This window comes from Thalassophryne amazonica, chromosome 16 (assembly GCF_902500255.1).
Source record: "Thalassophryne amazonica chromosome 16, fThaAma1.1, whole genome shotgun sequence".
NCBI classification, from domain to species: domain Eukaryota; kingdom Metazoa; phylum Chordata; class Actinopteri; order Batrachoidiformes; family Batrachoididae; genus Thalassophryne; species Thalassophryne amazonica.
Genome location: NC_047118.1, coordinates 19,527,724 through 19,547,613, shown reverse-complemented (window position 1 = coordinate 19,547,613; position 19,890 = coordinate 19,527,724). Strand labels below are relative to the sequence as shown.

Below are 19,890 nucleotides of genomic sequence, written 5' to 3'. Positions count from 1 at the left end.
GCTTAAAACTTTCCTTTTTGCTAAAGCTTATAGTTAGGGCTGGATCAGGTGACCCTGAACCATCCCTTAGTTATGCTGCTATAGACGTAGACTGCTGGGGGGTTCCCACAATGCACTGTTTCTTTCTCTTTTGCTCTGTATGCACCACTCCGCATTTAATCATTAGTGATCGATCTCTGCTCACCTCCACAGCATGTCTTTTTCCTGGTTCTCTCCCTCAGCCCCAACCAGTCCCAGCAGAAGACTGCCCCTCCCTGAGCCTGGTTCTGCTGGAGGTTTCTTCCTGTTAAAAGGGAGTTTTTCCTTCCCACTGTAGCCAAGTGCTTGCTCACAGGGGGTCGTTTTGAGCGTTGGGGTTTTACATAATTATTGTATGGCCTTGCCTTACAATTTAAGGCGCCTTGGGGCAACTGTTTGTTGTGATTTGGCGCTATATAAAAAAAAATTGAATTGATTGATTGACTTTGGAGAATGGACATATAAAGTACTTTTTGTTGAAGTGGTAACAGCAGCTGATAGGCTAAACAGTTTTATAGAGTTAAGACGTTCACTCTGAGCCGTTAATGGTGGCGTTCTCTGGCCATTAGAAACTGAAACCTTTAGCGAAGGAAAAGCAGCACCTACTATGTCATTTGGATGAAAATGTTAAATGTGTGAAAGAGTGTTACTGTTTGTTCATGAGAAGATCTGAAGCTGGCCTGTTATTCACACGTCTATTTAAAAAAGAAAAAAAAAAAAACGAAACCACCCTTTTTCTAATAGACTGTTCTTTGTTATTCTTTTTAAGAGCTCATTGTATCCTGCAGCCTGTTACACAAGTTATAAGGTAATGTTCCACTGTGCAAAAAAAACAAAGGAAACAAAGATAAGGTAAATCAAGGGAAACCAGCTAAGAAATGACTAAGACACGTGTGTCATCATTGTACAGGACCGTCTTCTGTTTAATCGCATAATGATTGTAAGAACATGGTCCAAAGTTTACCTGCTGTACTGATGTTTGTGCTTGTTTGCCGAGACCTGTTGTCTTTGTCAGCAGTGGCTCACAGCTGGCTTCTGGTCACCCCTAGAGGATGCTGCTGGTAGATACTGCTGATGTAGCACTGAGTGATATCTGCAATATAACCGAAATCAGCCTTACAGACCTGTAGAAATGTTACTGTCCAGCATTAATCTGTTCCGTGGTTTTGAGTAACGCTGGGAATAGGCTTTTTGTTTTTTAATGGGTAACCTCTGATGGTTCCTCTTTTCTCTCCCGTGTGATTGGACAGAGTGCCCACCTGGCAGTGATAGATGCTCTGATGGCTGTGGCAGCCATGGAGACTGTGGCTGCGGTGAAGACATGTGGTGCGTCTGAGTTGCTGGGCGGAGCTTCCAGCTGGGAGGATGGTGTGCTTCATTGGGTTAATCTGGTGAGAAGGCATAACCAACGACGACTGCAATTAACAATTTAATAATCTGATTATTTTTTCAATTAATTGATTCATGATGTCTTAATTAGTCTTTCTGGTTATTTGATTGTTCCCTGTTTAATTTATCATTAAACAATAACCACAAAAATATTGAGAACTTTCAGTTTTGCATTCATAAAATTTGTAATAAAAATTATGTATTTATTTTACCTTCCCCCCCACCCCCCATTTTTTGTGGCCCCAACATATAAAGGATAAAAAACTAAAAAGGTATTAATTGGGGGGGGTGAAAGGAAAATTTTGCATTCAGCTTTGTCTCTTCCTTAAACTCAAAAAGACAAAGTAAAATCCTAAAACATTTTATATTCCTGCAACTAACAATTATTATCATTATCACTTAGTCTGTTGGTTATAAATTCATTAGTTGTTTGGTCCATAAAATATCTGGAAAAGGTGAAAAATGTTGCTCAATATTTCTCAAAGCCAGATGTGATATCCTCAGATTTTTATGTTTTGTCCAGAATCCAAATATATTTTGTTAGAAAGGAGTAAAGAAACCAGAAATATTCACATTTTTCAAAGCTGAAATCAGAGAATTTGAACATTTAAAAAAGACTCAAAACTATTAATCTATTACCAAATTAATTTAGTCAGTTTAATTGATTGTTCTTCAGCTCTAATAACATAGCATCTGTTTGAAGTGGATAGCCACCATTTCTTTTCAAAAATGATAAATTTGTGCAGTCTGCTGTTTAGTCCACTGTACGTTTATGTAGGTCACCGATGACGTTTCATACGATTCTATCGTTTCAGTTAAACCAGAAGCTGAAGGAACATTTTGAAGGATCTCAGAATGATGCCTCTCAGGCCCTTCCAGAGCCACAGCCTGTGCAACCCTCTGTGAGTATTCCTTTCCCATCACCATCTGTGGTATTGTGCTGTTCTGAAAGCGCGCGGCGTGCTGCACATTAGGCTGATTGATTCTGGTGCATTAATTAGCCTTCACTCACTGGCTGCAGGTGTAACAGATGTTGTTGACACAGTACAATCACGTGCGCTGTCATTGCTTTGTCAACAAGAAAGTTGTCATTCCAAGAAAGTACTGTTATCACAACCCGTTCTCGTGTTTGTTTAGTGTGACGTTCATTCAATGTTTAGAAAAGAAAAATAAAAACAAAGACGCACAGAAACTGTGCAATAAGGAGTTTTTCCTTTTGCTGAAATAAGGTATTTTCAGAAATGTAAGACAGATGAGCTAACTTTAGTAAGTTCTTTTGGCTTTTCTCTTTCTGATTGGGGTCGCCAAAGTGGGTTCAGTATGGATCTGCATATTGATTTAGCACCGTTTCTCTTGAAACAGGAACCTCTGTTTTGAAAGCAGCTGCATTAATGGTATGTTCTATGGAGCTAAAGCAAGGCCAAAAGTTTTGTAATCTGAAAATAAAAAAAAGATTGAAAAAATACATTTTGAAACTGAAAATTAAAGTTTTGTAATCTGAAAATAAAAAAAGATTGAAAAAATTTTGAAACTGAAAATTCAGTGTTTGTTCTTGAATTTTATAATCATTTAAAATGTATTAACAATTATCATTTAAAAAGTGTAACAAAGTTGATCGCCCGTAAATCCAAATCCAAAGCCACCCGGAAGAGCACTCCGGCTACCGGCGGTGAGAAGAAGCCTCGCCATTATAGGCCCGGCAATGTGGCACTCCGCTGCTACCAGAAATCCACCGAGCTGCTGATCCACAAGCTGCCGATCAGGTCAGCCTCACTGGCCTCCTGCACACAGTGGAGCTCTGAAAGCGGAGGTCGGTCTTGAAGTCCTGAGCGATTTCTCTCACCAGGTGCTGGAAGGGCAGCTTGTGGATCAGCAGCTCGGTGGTAGCGGTGGATCTCTCTCAGTGCCACACTGCCGGGCCTGTAACGGCGAGGCTTCTTCACACCGCCGGTAGCCGGAGCGATATTCCGGGCGGCTTTGGATTTGGATTTACGGGCAGTCAACTTTGTTACATCGTCATTAAATTCACTATCCGGTACAACATACGGATCCACTGAACCAACTATTACACATCGATGACAATAAACAGCTTCATCTCAAGGGTTTAAATCCTCGTAATAAGCTTTCATGCTCTCTATTTTCTTTCACACGCCAGCCGCGTAGTAAATAAATAATAGAGACGGGAGCAGAGTCATTATCTATCAAAGTACCCACGTTTCCTGAATGCACCATCATGTGAGGACTGATTGCTCTCCTGTCACTCACAATTCCACACCCCTCTCAATCGAAGCCACGCCCTCCCACACCAGAAAGGGGCCAAAGGTTTGAAACTGAAAAAATAAGATCTTAAAGTGAAAAAAGATCTGAAGGTGAAAAAAAGAAATATGAATGAAAATAAATTATTTGATAAAAAAAAATGAGAGCTGAATCAAAAATTTATTTAAAGTGAAAAATATATATCTTACACTTATTTTTAATTTGATAATACTTTTTAAATGATTATAAAATTCAAGAACAAAACTTTAATTTTCAGTTTCAAAATTTATTTATTTATTTTTTCAGATTACAAAACTTTTGGCCTTGATTTAGCTCCATAGTGTTACATTTATACTCTGAGGTGAGAATTGCCCAGTAACACCTCCTGAAGTCAGAAACAACTTGTCAGAACCTCACATATGCGGAGGTCACAATCCAAAATGGCCACTCTCTGCAGCAACAGCAGTGGAATGCTGCTGTTTTTAATGTTTTTGCGCACTTCTGTTTTTGTTTAACTTAATCAATTGTACACAAGTACTGCCCTGCTGCTGTCTGTGGACTTGTCTGCAATCTTTGTATGTGTGAAATGCCATGTAATGTCTTGGTTATCAAGTGGTGGTGCTAAAACTGGCTAATCCGATAGCTAGGGCTAATGACCATTGTCTACACTGCATTACAAACGAAGTGGTAAATTAAAATGCTATTGTAACCATAGACCATGTGTATATTTGCTGGGCGACGCCTGTGTGACGTCACTCATTGGTTTTCTATAGAGACCCGGAACAGCCGAAATGTCCCCCTTTTCTGGGCGTCACCATGTTGAGAGCCCTGCCCACACTGATTCATGAACTCATTAATGCATAAAGGGGTGGAGCGTGGGAGGCTCCGTGTATGATTGGAAAACGCCCGAACACGCCCCCCTCCCGAGTCTGAAGCACAAGCTAACAGCTAACCTCGACTTGGGGGTTTATTAATTCATATTTTTAGGGAGTGTGAGGTGGTTCTCATAACAGTTTGCTTTGGTGTGGACAGAAAAGGTTGTTTGTGGTGCGTTAATGCAGTAATCGTGCATTAAGTGGACCTGCCCACAGCTGCTAAAAGTGCTAACACCATTATCATACGACATTAAATAAGACTAGAGTTTCACTCGGTGTCAGTATTGCAACAGGGACGTCTGAGGTGATCCATTAGGACGTTTCACTGCACAAAGAGCTGTATTATTCCAGGTGTTCATAATAAAATATTCCAAACTGTCACAAAAGTGAGTGACTGTTTTATTCTGAGACTATGAAAGGAAACATTTATTATACGTCTTAAATTAAGAAGTTAGAAAAAAGTCACACACACACCCCCCCCCCCCCCCCCCCCATACAGTTGTCATGGAGGAGGAAACTATCCATACAGACCAAAATCGTTTTTTGTACCAGGCTGTAAAAAGTAGACTGCTCCCTTGTTCTGCACTTGGGTCGCCACAGCAGATCTGAGGTGGATCTGCATGTTGAATTGGCGCAGGTTTTATGCCACATACCCTTCCTGACGCAACTCCACATTACATGTTTATTTCTGCTCTAAAGTTGGATATTTTAAAATGGGGTTATATGGGAATGTGCTCTGTTTTGGAGCCAGCCTCAAGCGGCCAGTCAAGGAACTGCACTTCCTGGTTGGGGTCAAAATGTGAGCTTGAATGTTGTAACCTCTGTGCCATCGCTTCCATAAGATCTCTTTGGTGGACTGAATTTATTTTTGTAATATTCTGTACTCCATAAGTTTAAAGACGAGTTTTTTTGGTTTGGCCAAAAGCTTGGTTAAAAAATAAATTTAAAAGAATTACATGGATCAAAGTTTGCCAAAAATTCTTCTTTAAATTTATGGCTTATTTTTTTGGCACCTTAGTGATCATGTGTGTGGTGTACAGCTTTAAAACTAATATGCTGTGCTCCAAAATCTTAAAGGTGTCCAGCTTATTTTCCGACTTGTGGTGGTGTGTGGAAACTGGAATGTGTTTATTCCGAGGTAAATGGAACGCAGCGCAAGCACATCCATGCTACATTAGAGAAGTTTGTTCTGTGAAAATTTTAGAAATAGGGCTGAACTTTCCTCATCATAAATAATTTATAGCTTTTTACAAGTATAACCCAAAAGCAACGCACAGCGAGGGCCACATTATATGAATGTCACAGTTAGTTCTGCCCACATAGTCCTGTGTGATATGGGGCTCTGTGGTTCTACCGCTGTAGGCTTAATTCCTCTCCTGTCCTCTTGTTCTCCATTTCCTTTTCTTTTGCTCTTACCGTCTTCCTCCTCTGACAGTGTCCTACTCGCTGGTACTGGAAACTTGTTCCTGTAAGTTCCCTTTCTTCCTAAGCTCCTCCTTCCTCTCCCTCCATTCCTCCAGTGTCTTCATCAAATCTGTCAGCAGATCTTTCATAGTCAGGTGTGTTTTTTTTGTTTTTGTTTTTTGTTTGTTGGGTTTTTGTTGCCCCCCCACTCCCCCATGCTGATGTGAGAATGTTCATGTTTTTCACTTTTCCGTCTGCATTGAAATTTATATTTAGTGCTCTAAATGTAATTGTGCAGGTCACAAGATGAGCTAGAACAGTTTTGTTGGTGTTGGTGAATGAGTGATGCATGAATTTAAATTGGTGTGCATGCAGACATGGTTCCATTTACACGTTTCTTTTTCTCTGTGAGGAGGCGGTGCTTGATTGTTCAGCAGGTCGGGGTCAGGTTCAGCAGCAACTTTAATAAACAACTGTTTTGACACTTTATAAAGGTAATTTGAGGTATTGTGTGAAAGACTGTACATCAAAAAGGTTCAAACAATACACAAATGCACATTTTGAACAATATATACAAAATGGTCTATGCGTTTTGTTGTCCATTGATATGGTAAACAGTGCTTTACGCAGAGAAAGCAACAGAGTTATCCAGTAACATTCACATGCAAACTAGTGGAGCAATCCTGATAGTTACGCACTCTTTGTTTGAGCACGTGAGACTGTCATCAGAGGCTCTCTGTGTGCTCCTGCTTTCACTGATCGCTGTGCGTAATGGCACAGGGCGCACTGAGTATGTACTAATAGTATGTACTCATTAGAGCACCCAGGGGGCTATTCAAACGGGCCAACTAGTAACATATCACTCCTGAAAACAGTCTTTGGCTTTTCACGTGAGGTAAATCTGCTCTATGATTGGATTTTGGAAAACCATGTGACGGTGAACCAATTCCGATTGGACACTCACATTGCGCAAGGTCATCACACAGCTTCTATGAGGAGTACAAAGATGGCTGATGGCTGGCTCGAAAGTACGCGGAGTTAACTTTTCAGCAAAAAAAAAAAAAACGTTTCTATCTCATCATTCAAAAGTTATTTATAATTTAGTAAAGCTTGGTCTTAGCCGTTGTATACGACGGCGTCGGCCCCAGAGGGTTAAGTACCAACGAAGGATCAACAGGGACATGAGGTGAAGAGATCAGGGGACATGGTGTTTGGTAAAAGACACAGGTTGGCAAAAGGAAAATGGAACACAAGTTATTAGCATGAAAATATTAAAACCGTTTAAACATCCTCATCAAAAGGGGAGTCCAATGCTTGACTAATACACCGTTTGAGTGTTTGCAATGAAATCCAAACCCATGGGGGTGATCAGACTCTCTTATCCCAGCTGGCAGGTTATTCCACATTTAAAAGGAAAGCCCTGTAGCCTGCTGGCTTCTTTTTCACCTGTTGAGTACTTAATATTCAACAGGTGAAAAAGCATTATCAAGAGGAGGTGCATCCACAAAGGTTCATGAGAACTGACAAAGCTGCAGTAGGTTTATATGTTGTCAACAAAAATTTAAACTCTTATAGCATATGTACAGAAAACAAAGAAGCGAGGCTAATGCTGCCATAATATGGTCATATTTTTGGGTTTTGTTTGAGTGCTAGCAGTGTCATTTTGAATTACTGGATAACCTTGTGTTATGTACTATAAGTCGTACTTTATTATAATATTGTAATTATTGCTGATGTTGTTGGCCCTACTTTTGGAATCATTCTTACGTGCATGCACTCACATTTGGAGCCTTTTCTTTTGGTTTTAACATTAACTAATATGTCCAATATTTCAAATATAAATACAAAATAACATTGAATCATGTTATACAATTTCTTTTTAGCTCCGTTACAGGAAGGATAAAATACAGTCCAGACAGACGCTCGCCTTTCCATCGGTGAATGAAGTGAAAGACTTGTCCAGTGGTTGTGCGGTTGCCGCCGTCATTTATTACTATTGTCCTGGCCTGTTGAGACTTGAAGGTACCAAGAAGTTTCCTAACCCAGAACTGCAGGATGTCTACGTTTTTCTTTTTGGTTAATGTTTGTTTCTTCTCGTCTTCCTAAGACATTTGTATGAAGGAATCCATGTCTGTACAAGACAACTTGTACAACCTGCAGTTTATCCGTGAATTCTGTGACAGCTGTCTAAAGAGGTGCTGTCACTTGGCGCTGGAGGACATGTTATACGCACCACAGGAGCTTCAGGTACACAATAATACAGTCATAATCCCATTTACAATTCTTCTCGGTCAGATTACAGACTCAAAATCTGAATTTTGCTCTACATGCCTGCTTTAATTTTTTAGATCAACTTCCTCTGCTTCATAGCAGAACTACTGAGTTGGTTTGAAGTGCAGAAGCCAGAGTTTGTTGAGCCGGTAGATCTTTCAGGTAAGGTGTCAACAAGTTTGTGGTCTTATGTGAATATCTTACAATTGCAGTTACACTGCAATGGTAAGACAAGTAATTGTGACTGTCTTAATGATTTTTTTTCCCCCCCCCGCCCTTAGGTACTGCCAAACCATCAACACCATCTAATACCAGGTACAAAAGTCTTCAGAATATTTTATATTTGTAGTCTTTCAAAATGAGTGATTATGTGAACTTACAGCACGTTTCTGTGTTTTACAGTACCTCCCCTTCCATTTTTAAGAAACCCTTCCTTCCCATCTCCTCCCCAGTGTCAGGTAAGATCAGTATTTTGTGTTTGGTATTATTCCTTTGTTATATTCTCTTCATTTTGTTTTGCCTGTCATTCTCGTTTCATGTGGTTTGACCCATTTGTACACATGTTTTCCTTTATTCTGTTATGTTTGTGCATGCCTTTATTCTGTGTGCTCAGGATTTCTGACTCAGTCTGCCTCAATGTCTCATATAGAAGGAGTTGGAAAGATGTGGAGCAAGAAACCACTGAGGTACTTTCCACATATTCACTTGAAATATGTAATATATATATATATATATATACACACACACACACTGAAAAGTTAGCTTCGATAACCGCTAAACCGATAAACCTCTGAAATATTTAGTGGAAGTTACAGCTAACCGCTGCCTTTTGGTGTTGATTCAGCACACTGCCAGCTACTGATAAGCCAGTTTAGAGTTTAAGCACCAAAAGCCAGAGCCAAAAAGCACCCCACCCACCCCAAAAAATTGCGTGGAACACTGTTATCTACTGGATGGGAGTGTGAATAGCAGTTAAAGTGTTTTGTGAATCTCAAATGCAGTTTTGCACTCAGATCCACAAATGCTGAATCACATGTCACAAACAGAATTTTCAGTTTTACAAATCCCTTATTTTTTTCATTTGTAAAAAAAACAAAAAAAAAACACATTTACATATACGCATTTATTTGTTGTAAAAACCAATACCCAAGTTAAAAATCGTAAATTTGTGTTTGTGGATCGCAAAACACACGCAAATCAAGGTCTATTTGTAGATCAAGCTTTGTGCATTTGCAGGTATTAATGAGACAAATTTAACTCCATAAATGTCTTTTCACTTAAAAAAAGATTTGCATGTACATACACGCTGTCTTTAAAGCAGACACACTGTTGATCGCTGCTGCAATGCATTATGGAAGTTCTGGGTTGGGTTTTTTATTATTATTGTAGTACATGTTAGTTTAGCAGTGTTGTCAATGTTATAGTTTTGTTGTTTTGATAGGTCAAGTAATGTAGTTAGTTTGATGAAGTTATGTTGTGACCATGAGTGAAAAGTGCTTTGCGTTTGGCCTCTTTTGCTACTGTCTGTGTTCTTATATGTGAAAAGTAAGACACTTTTTGCAGCAGCAGCTGCGCAGCCCCCCCTTTCTGCCGGAGGAGAGCTGAGCTCCTCACAGTGGCCTGACTGTTTCAAAACATGCAACAGACAGGAATTAATATGTATGATTTTAGGGTTTACAAACGTTTTTTACCGTTAAGCTGTACTCATTATGCCAGCATAAAGATGTTAGCAGAACTAAATTTAGCAGAAGTTAATTGGTCCACTGATGGCTTTCAAAGTTAGCTGAAAAGCTAATCCACTAATGATAAAGTTAGCTTCGGTAATTACGGTTGGCGGAACTGTGCCCACCACTGTGCGTGTGTGTGTGTGTGTGTGTGTGTGTGTGTGTGTGTGTGTATATATATATATATATATATATATATATATATATATATATCTCATTTTGTTATTGTTCATGTGTACATTTTTGTTTTTTCTGCTCAGCCGACCATTGTCAGCGGTATCCTTCAGTATTCCCTTTGGCCTGGATAGCGATGTGGACATCGTGATGGGTGACCCTGTTATAACCCGTTCCATGAGCTCAGACCAACTTGGCCCTGCTGGCCAAAGCATGACCCAGGTTCCCTACACTCCCCCTGAAGACCTCAGCCACTTACTTAATAAACACTCTGGACCCAATGGTCCTCATCGAGCTTTGTGGGCAACCAATTCTACCGTTATACCTAAACTGGCAGAGGAGAATGGCAATGGGGAGAACGAGATGGGAAAACTGCCTTCAATTGAAGATGCACTTAAAATCATTCAAAACGGGAGCAGGATGGAGCCTCGCTTACACCCAGACGGTGCTCCTGATGTCTTCTACCTTCACTCTCCTGATGACCCTGCAAGTTCTAGATATAATGGTAACCTAACACCCATCAGCTCCTCTGCACCAACACACTCAGGAATGAAGTATCGGCCTGTAGGAGAGTCCAGGAAGTCCCATCGTACCAGGAACACCTCTGAATGTTCACGAGATGATGACTCAGTCTTGAGAGATGGTAGTGTGGGCTCTGATGCCTCAGAGGATTTGCCTAAGGCCCACTCCACCCCAAACACACCCGCATCTGCTGCACATTCTAGTGCAGGACGTGATAGCAAAGAGATGTCAGACAGCGGTGTGAAAATGACCAGCTTTGCAGAGCGTAAGAAAAAGCAGGTTATGGATTCTCCCAAGTCCAGTGAGCCTTCTTCCCCTCAGATCACCACATGGGAACAAAAGTCTGAGGAAACCACTGGCAAGACAGCAGAAAATGAGATGTCTGAGCTGGGAGTTCGTCTTGAAGAAAAGCGAAGGGCTATCGAAGCTCAGAAAAAACGCATTGAGGCCATTTTTGCAAAGCATCGACAAAGACTAGGCAAGACGGCCTTTCTGCAGCTGAAGAAGGAGCCGCATGAAGGGGAAGGAGACGAAAGGGAGGGTCGGATCAGCAGCTCAACCACAGAAGATGACCTTTCTCGTTTGACCCTGGAAGAGCAGCAGCAGCAGGAACAAGGGGAGCAGCGCCCCTTAGTGGCAAATGAGGGTAATCAAGTCAAAGGACTTCAGTTCAACAAGCAGGTAAATCTCTTCAAAGAAAAAGCAGCTACACCAGGAGAGCAGGGCTCTGGGACAGCTGGTGAAAAAGCAGGAGCTCCACTTGGGGAATATAACAACGCTGTATCCAAGCTGAGTGCAGCGTTGAGCTCCCTGCAAAGTGACATGCAGCGGCTGACTGACCAACAGAACCAGCTAATCAGGAAAAAAGCTGCATCTCCCAGCAACAAATCCTGGGTTATCCCAGCAAGCCCAAAACCCTACACGTCTACACCTCCTCCACGCTTGTCACGAGAATCCACTCGAAACTTGAATTCCTTCACTTCCTCTCATTCACCATCCCGAAAACTCACAAATCACACCACTCCTCCAAAATCTCCACAATCAGTCCATCGTCGAGCGCAGTCTGTGCCCCCTAAAAGCCCCAAACACCACAAACACACTCATCCCATCGACACAAAAGTCCCAAGCATGGCGAGAGTCCTCACACCACCTCAAAATGTTGACCGAATCCCCCACCTTCGTCGTGTAAATCCTTTTCAAAGCCAGGTTCAGACTTCCTCCTCATTCTGTATTGGTGACTCCGACAGACCAGATGAGAGCAGCTCATCTGGACCCACTCCTGTTGCCACTCCCACGCCCACTCCTCATCTGGTTGCAGATGACGCCATGTCAGATGTCAGCTTTAATGACGATCACAGTATATTCAGCATGGACATGGAGGTTGGATCTTCACGTGGCACTCCAGCGAGGACGGGAGGAACCGGAGTTGGCGGGTGCAGCTCTGGTGCTCCATCTGAGTGCTCCTTTGAGAGCGACGTCCCTGCAGCGGTTCTAAACGGCAAACGCAGTAGCCTGATAGAGATCTCTCTGTCTGATCTGAGACGGGAGTCGGAGGAGGATGGTCAAGGACTCGACGTCTTGTCAGATGCTGTGAGCGACCAGACGGAACCAGAGATGAAAGGAGGAGTCGGTTTCTTTTTTAAGGTAAGTGATTAAACATTATTTAGCAATCTAATGTTGCTGCTTTCGTAACTTTCATGCAACCTTGGCTTTTTGTCAATGTTTGTTCTCAGGATGACCAGGAGCAGACGGAGGACGAGATGGCCCAGAGGAGAGCAGCCTTGCTGGAGAAACAACAGAAAAGAGCAGAGGAGATGAGAAGACGCAAACTTGAGCAGGAGAAAGAAAAAGAGTCCAAGTCAGCATTTTAAAATTCAGCCATTCACGCTCCATGTTGCCCACATTTGTACTGACCATCTGTAGAAGTTCAGATGGTTTAAATTGTCACATTCTAACTTCTGCAGCAAGCCCCAGTGGATGGTCATTGAGGGCTGGGGGGACAAAAATGAGAGCAGACCCCAAACTCCCGGCACCCCTCCAGCATCACGCACTCCTCCAGTTGAGGGGACTCCGCAACGAAGGGGAGACTTCACCAGGCAGGAGTATGAACGGAGGCACCAGCTGAAGATCATGGAAGACTTGGACAAGGTGCTGAGGCAGAAACCAACAACTGTTCGTGGCGTGAAGAAGCAGAGACCAAAGACTGTGTTCAGAGATGACTCTGTCCTCTCTCGTAGTCCTGTCAAAGGTTTCATAGGTAAATAGTTCCACTGCTTACTGTTGTCTTTCCATTCCATGCTCTCCTCTTGCAAAAAAAAAAACAAAAAAACAAAACCCTCATTTATGCATATTTCTCCTTGTAGGCAGCAGAGTCTACTCACATTCCACCATGAACCTGTCTACAATGGTAAATGATTCTGGAGGCCTATCTGTCAGAAAGTCGCCCAGGTACCACATCTGACACAGTGGACTTGTTTTAATTAAGGTGCCTTGACACTTGCGTGAATTTGATCCCCGCACCAGCACATCATTTAGCATGACAGTGAGTAAACCCGTCATAAACTGTCCGTGGTTGTGTTCCAATGTGCAATGATGATTTTGAAATGTTCAAACTTTCTGTCACGCATAAATTTCGTGCCACTTGCATGAACTAGTCTTGAACACTGTGCACCCTATTCGCAAACACTGTCATTGCGCGCATAGTTTGCGACGAGTTTACTCATTGGCACTCAATATTCTGTGGCAGTACGGGGATCAAATTTGTGCAAGTGTCAAGGTGCCATTTGATAGTTCCATTATTCCTCTGCCCTTCAATGCAGCCATCATAGCAGTGATTTCTTTATCATACCCCTGCAAACAAATTTGGTTGGTGGGGTTTGATATAAGAATCACCTTGTCTGTCCATGGGTCTTGCAAGCAAAAGTCTTCCAGACCTTTGCCTGGTCAACCATACCCATAATTCACAGTTTCCTTTCAGCCAAAAATAAGCCAGGTCAATCACAACCACTTATCTCATATGGGGTGGGCTTTAGGTGAGGAACGGTTATTTGAAACGGCTCTTCTGTTTTGAGTGATCTGGATAATATGAAGTCTTTAAAAGAAGAACGCAAACGGCTCTAAAAGCCTTCCTTTGAAAGATGTTTGACTTACTCCCGACTGGGTTCTAGAAAAGTTAAATTTTATCACTGGTTGGATGTCTACCCAATAGTGTCCAGAGGCAGTTTTGTCTGCATCTGATGGTACCGTCTCCTGGAAATGAAACATGGAAGCAGAGGTGTGCCAGGCTGTCGAAACGTTTGGTGGAATTCAGTGAAAGTTGCAATGGTCGAACACTATATGAAGGACAATGTTTTTGGACAAAGGGAGATCATTAGAATTTTGTGTTTGACTGATACATTGTATGATATTGATTTCATAACTTCTTCCGCAACCGCTTTATGAATTTCATGTGAAACTTCACACGCGAAGATCTGCATGAAGGAAAATAAGTTGTCAGACATCATGAATCCGAGACAAGAGAAGTGAGATTTTCTGGGTATTTAAAAAGTCTGACCCCCAAACTCCTTTTGTCCTTCCTCCAGCCGCTCACATTCTCCCTCCCGGTTCATGTCGCCAAGAAGAATGAGCTCTCAGAACGGAGAGAAGGATTGGGAAAATGACTCGACAATTTCCTCTCCTGCGTCAGTGCCGGAATATACAGGTCAGTGACGTCTTCCAAACTAAGATTAGAAAAATGAAGCAACTTCTTAAGTAAATGTGTTTTAAATGTTGTATGTTTGCAGGACCGAAGCTGTATAAGGAACCAAGCTTCAAGTCCAACAAGTTTATCGTCCACAATGCTCTCACTCGCTGCTGCCTGGCTGGAAAGGTCAATGAACCACAGAAAAACAAGATTGTAGAGGTCAGAGTTCCTTCTGTGTCTTTGCAGCTCCACCAGACCACAAATGAGTGTGATTTTGTTTTTTGTTTTTTTTGTTTTTTTTTGTTTGTTTGTTTGTTTTTTTTCTCCTTAAATTTCTGTCTCTCCCATTTCAGGAAATGGAGAAAAGTACGGCCAACCACTTTCTTATCCTCTTCAGAGACTCCAGTTGCCAGTTCAGGGCTGTTTACACCATGAACCCTGAAACGGATGAGATGGTACGACTGACTGGGATCGGCCCGCGCGTCATCACACTCGAGATGGTTGAGTCCATTTACAAGTACAGCTCAGACCGCAAGCAGTTCACAGTCATCCCATCCAAAACCATGTCCATGAGCGTAGACGCCTTCACCATCCCTGGACACTTTTGGCAAAAGCGCCCAGGAACCCCTAAGAAGCTTGGCACCCCCAAGTAAAGACCTGCTACATGTGACTTGTAGATGCATTGATTCAGGGAACAAACTCCCACTTAAATTCCTGAGATTATTTTCTCAATATTATTCTTCTGAGCCAACCCAACATGCCCAGAAGAAGCCGCTGACCACTCGCACATTCAGTTCTTACGGTAGCTTAGCAGCAATTGTTTTTGCTCTGCAAGATTTCCTAGAATGTAAAACGCAACTTGACTGATTCCACCTCGATGCAGAATTCTTTTTCTAACCTCCTGCCTCGCCTTAACTCTTGTGGTAAGAATAAGGTGATAAAACCACACTGCCTTTGCCCACGGAACAGTATTTTGGGCTAAAGTAGTTCCTGCCCCTTTCTGTCCTACTTGCTTTTCCTGTTTGCTGCCTTTTCTCCTTCTTCTTCTAGGGCTCACTCTCCGGTCTGCTGAGGCACGTAGCTCATCTCTCAGATCAGACAGGAGAACTCTGCTGAAAACACGAAGCAGGCTGCTCTGAGATGAATGTAGGGCGCATTAACCACTCATTGTTTTCAGGGATGATTTCTTTGTGGGCGGATTCACAGCTCTGTCAGTGGACTTGCTCACTTGACTCCGACTCTTCCTTCAGCTGTAGACATCTGGATGTTGTTTTGTTAAAAATAAATAAATGTCTTTTGGCATGAATTAGCCCAAAAACGTCTTCAGTCTAAAGAGCTGAAAGAAGAATAAAGCTTGCTTTTCTGTTTCTGACATACTAACAGCTTATTTTGAGCAAAAATACTGGAAGATGAAGGACGTAATCGTGCAACGGCTCTGTATGGAACTGATCATCAGTGCTGATTTAATATATTCTGAATGCTGACAATTTTGATTATTTAGACAATGATTTGTATAAAATAAGTTGACCTTTGTACACTACAAATAAGCTAGCCTGCTGCTAAAGCATTTGGTGTATGTTTGTTTGAAAAGAGAACGTGTGAATGAGAATCAACAGAAGTCACACAGCTGAAATGTGCAGGAGCTTAATAATAATAATAATAATTATTATTATTATTATTTTGCATTGGGATAAATAAATCCTTTGGGACAGTATGAACCTGTTTCATATTGTGATTCCCCGTTTGTGTACGTGAACAGTAGGTTTGTGTTCTAGACTGTAACAGCCCTCATCTCCGCCATACAGGCACCAAACAGATTTTTCCTTCCCCATAATTGTCTGTGCCCATAATAAAAACTCTTTGTGTTGCCAGTGATCAGCTCTGTATCTCCACAAACTCTGTGGAGTTTTGGCTCTTAGCTTCCTCTGCAGTCTTTAGAATGCCACTTGCTGTTTTTGTGCAGCGGCCTTCTGTCACCATTCCAACTGCCTCCAAGAAATGTTTGAGATTCCAGAAGAATAGTTTATTAAAAAAACAAAAAACTGAATTGTGGGGAAAAAGGTAAAATGTTGATAATGTGTGTGCAGGATGTGTGTATTTATGTTTATAAGGACTTGTAGTTAAACACTATTTTGACTCTGTGCAATTCTCCTGTGGAAATCCCCTGTCACCTGGACACCTATTTATTTGTTATGGATTAGATGGTGCATCTGATGTTTGTAGTTTGATTACATTTGTCTGTTTTTTTGGGGTGGGGGTGGGGGGGTGAGATGATCATGATACTTTCGTTCATTTCACAAAAGTTGTCATGACATTTTTTTTGTCTTCCTTTTCTCTTATGTGCCACCACATTATGTATGTTTAATTCATGAACTGACAATCCTTTGCAACTGGACCAGACAAATAAAAATCATTTTTTAAATCATTGCCATTTTTTTTTCTTTGCCCATATTAATTTCCCCATTTCCATCTCCTGCTTTTCTTTGTAATAGTTGCACCTGATGCTTTACACTGTCTTCTCAACAGCCTCAGTGGGTGGATGTCAGAGAACCATAAGGTGGACTCCCTGTGCCGTAATCTAAAATGTGGCGAGGAGCCACCGCCGTCATTAAATGAGGCAAGAAATACAACTCTCGTGAACAATAGAATCCAGGCATGTGACAGGGAAGAAGTACATAAATTCAGTTGAAATCATGAAAATAAAGAAATAGAAATTGGTGAAATTCATTTGATAAAGTACAATTTCTTACCTTGAGCTGGTAATTTAGGTTCAGAATGTCCTTGGACAGCTTTGAGCTGGAGTCACTAACTGGTGTTGTAGTGTAACATTTATAAATGCAGTCCATTTCAACTTAACCGAATTCAGTGACTTAGAAAAAAGTAATACTTAAAAATCAGTCTCTGCATCAGTCTTGCACAAAAAAAAATGAAGAGGTAGATAATGAGTTTCCTGGCAAAATGTAAAAAGATTCATAATACAAACTGAATATTTCTGTAGCTTTGCAGTGTTCTGCTGTGTCTATATTAATTTATATAATGCCTAAAGAGATCCTTGTCATTTGGTTTGTATGTCACGTGATATTGATCATTCATCCCATTTGCCATTTTGTTGCAGTTACTGTGCAAATTTGGTTTCATTTAGCATGCAATTTTGGTTCCATACTTTTTGTACTATTGCATGCCGCAACTACCACACGCTCACACTAGCTGCGATGGTGCTTATCTTAAAAATAAACATGGTGGGCTTTGTTTTGGTGACATGACTACTTGAACAAGGTTATTGATCGTGCTCATTCTTTTAACACACACAAAAAAAACCCAAATCAAGTAAGGCATCTGGAGGCGTTTGCAGTATTCACTGGGATGTCTAGCTGTGAGATGAAGAGCTCAACAATTTTCTGTTGCAATTTTTCACTGGACTGAGGAAAGCAGACAGCAGTCTGTACACAAAGAAGTCAATGCATGGCATCAGGTACGGACCATATCGTCATTTTAATACCATGAGAGATGTTGATATTACCAAAGCTGATGTTTCATTGATTGGATTGGGTGCTGTTTAAAGTTAGTGTTGGACTGTCTGGAAGCTCTTGACCTCAAAGGACCATTGACACACACCAAAATGTAAGTCCCTTTTCTCTTGTTTATAAATTAAAAAAAAAAACAAAACAAATGAAAAGGATCTATTTTAGGTGTTATATAAAACAAATAATGAATGTTTTTTTCATTCGTGCAATGGAAAATATTTCATTTGGTGAAAGATGAAATGTTCCATTCAACGAGGTGCAATTGTTAATGTTATACACACTATCATCATGCTCAGTAATGCGCCTGGTCATGGTGGTGCAGTTTCTTAAAAAAAAAAAAAAAAAAACTTGTTCCAGCAGTTTTACTTTAAAACTACTGTAACACACACGGCTGTAAGGCATTTCTATGGCAACACGGGGTCACAAACATCATAAATCTAAATACGAGGGCTGTCCGTAAAGTATAGGTCCTTTTTTATTTTTTTCTAAAACTATATGGATTTCATTCATATGTTTTTATGTCAGACATGCTTGAACCCTCGTGCGCATGCGTGAGTTTTTCCACGCCTGTAGGTGACGTCATTCGCCTGTGAGCACTCCTTGTGGGAGGAGTCGTCCAGCCCCTCGTCGGAATTCCTTTGTCTGAGAAGTTGCTGAGAGACTGGCGCTTTGTTTGATCAAAATTTTTTCTAAACCTGTGAGACACATCGAAGTGGACATGGTTCGAAAAATTAAGCTGGTCTTCAGTGAAAATTTTAACAGCTGATGAGAGATTTTGAGGTGATTCTGTCGCTTTAAGGACTTTTCACGGTGCGAGACGTCGCGCAGCGCTCTCAGGCGGCGTCATCAGCCTGTTTCAAGCTTAAAACCTCCACATTTCAGGCTCTATTGATCCAGGACGTCGTGAGAGAACAGAGAAGTTTCAGAAGAAGTCGGTTTCAGCATTTTATCCGGATATTCCACTGTTAAAGGAGATTTTTTTTAATGAAAGACGTGCAGGCGGATTGCAGCGTTGGCTCGCAGCCGCCGCGACGCTCCGCCACAGGAAAAACACCTCTGTTGGAAGCCTTGAGGACAAGTTGGAACATCTCCAGCTGATAAACAATTTCTCATATACTCACTCCACTGAAAGCCATCAAAAGCCGCCTGGATTTTACAAATGGTTATCAACATGGAGGTGTTTTTGCTGTGCCGCTGCGCCGCGTCGGCTGCGTCCCGACGCGCGGACCCGTCCGCACGTCTTTCATTAAAAAAATCTCCTTTAACAGTGGAATATCTGGATAAAATGCTGAAACCGACTTCTTCTGAAACTTCTCTGTTCTCTCACGACGTCCTGGATCAATAGAGCCTGAAATGTGGAGGTTTTAAGCTTGAAACAGGCTGATGACGCTGCCTGAGAGCGCAGCGCGACGTCTCGCACCGTGAAAAGTCCTTAAAGCGACAGAATCACCTCAAAATCTCTCATCAGCTGTTAAAATTTTCACTGAAAACCAGCTTAATTTTTCGAACCATGTCCACTTCGATGTGTCTCACAGGTTTAGAAAAAATTTTGATCAAACAAAGCGCCAGTCTCTCAGCAACTTCTCAGACAAAGGAATTCCGACGAGGGGCTGGACGACTCCTCCCACAAGGAGTGCTCACAGGCGAATGACGTCACCGACAGGCGTGGAAAAACTCACGCATGCGCACAAGGGTGCAAGCATGTCTGACGTAAAAACATATGAATGAAATCCATATAGTTTTTGGAAAAAAATAAAAAGGACCTATACTTTACGGACAGCCCTCGTATATGAAGTACTACAATGGTGAATAGGGAATGAACCTGGTGAAGTCTGTTTCAACATTGCTAAAAGTTGTGCAGAATTAGTTACCCCACACGGTGATGGCTGCACTTCCTCCTTGATGGCACGCGGTTGCTTGAGTCCACCCTCTGGTTTATCGTTGTGGCTCTATCGTGGATGCAGGCCAAAGGAAATGTTCTTAAAATATTAGAAACAGACTGAAAAAATGTGACTAATTTGCAAGGTTTGAGTTCTTTATTCATTAATGGC

The 19,890-nt window shown here is 41.6% G+C and overlaps 1 protein-coding gene across 4 annotated transcripts in view; it reads left to right on the top strand.

The window, feature by feature from the left end:
• The window catches only part of camsap3 (calmodulin regulated spectrin-associated protein family, member 3), a 57,833-nt gene extending 41,093 nt beyond the window's left edge, over positions 1-16,740 (top strand). The window contains exons 3-18 of one of the 4 annotated variants that reach the window (XM_034189473.1): positions 1,269-1,409; positions 2,223-2,309; positions 5,974-6,006; positions 7,826-7,964; positions 8,050-8,189; positions 8,291-8,375; positions 8,495-8,528; positions 8,616-8,671; positions 8,866-8,899; positions 10,198-12,277; positions 12,367-12,491; positions 12,598-12,890; positions 12,997-13,081; positions 14,215-14,333; positions 14,416-14,534; positions 14,669-16,740. In XM_034189473.1, coding sequence (XP_034045364.1) covers positions 1,269-1,409; positions 2,223-2,309; positions 5,974-6,006; positions 7,826-7,964; positions 8,050-8,189; positions 8,291-8,375; positions 8,495-8,528; positions 8,616-8,671; positions 8,866-8,899; positions 10,198-12,277; positions 12,367-12,491; positions 12,598-12,890; positions 12,997-13,081; positions 14,215-14,333; positions 14,416-14,534; positions 14,669-14,968 — 3,870 coding nt within the window. In that variant the 3' untranslated portion in view covers positions 14,969-16,740. Of the gene's footprint in view, positions 1-1,268; positions 1,410-2,222; positions 2,310-5,973; positions 6,007-7,825; positions 7,965-8,049; positions 8,190-8,290; positions 8,376-8,494; positions 8,529-8,615; positions 8,672-8,826; positions 8,900-10,197; positions 12,278-12,366; positions 12,492-12,597; positions 12,891-12,996; positions 13,082-14,214; positions 14,334-14,415; positions 14,535-14,668 lie in introns of all 4 variants that reach the window. The other 3 variants (XM_034189471.1, XM_034189469.1, XM_034189470.1) reach the window with 3 other exon arrangements.
• The last annotated feature ends 3,150 nt before the right edge of the window (positions 16,741-19,890 follow it).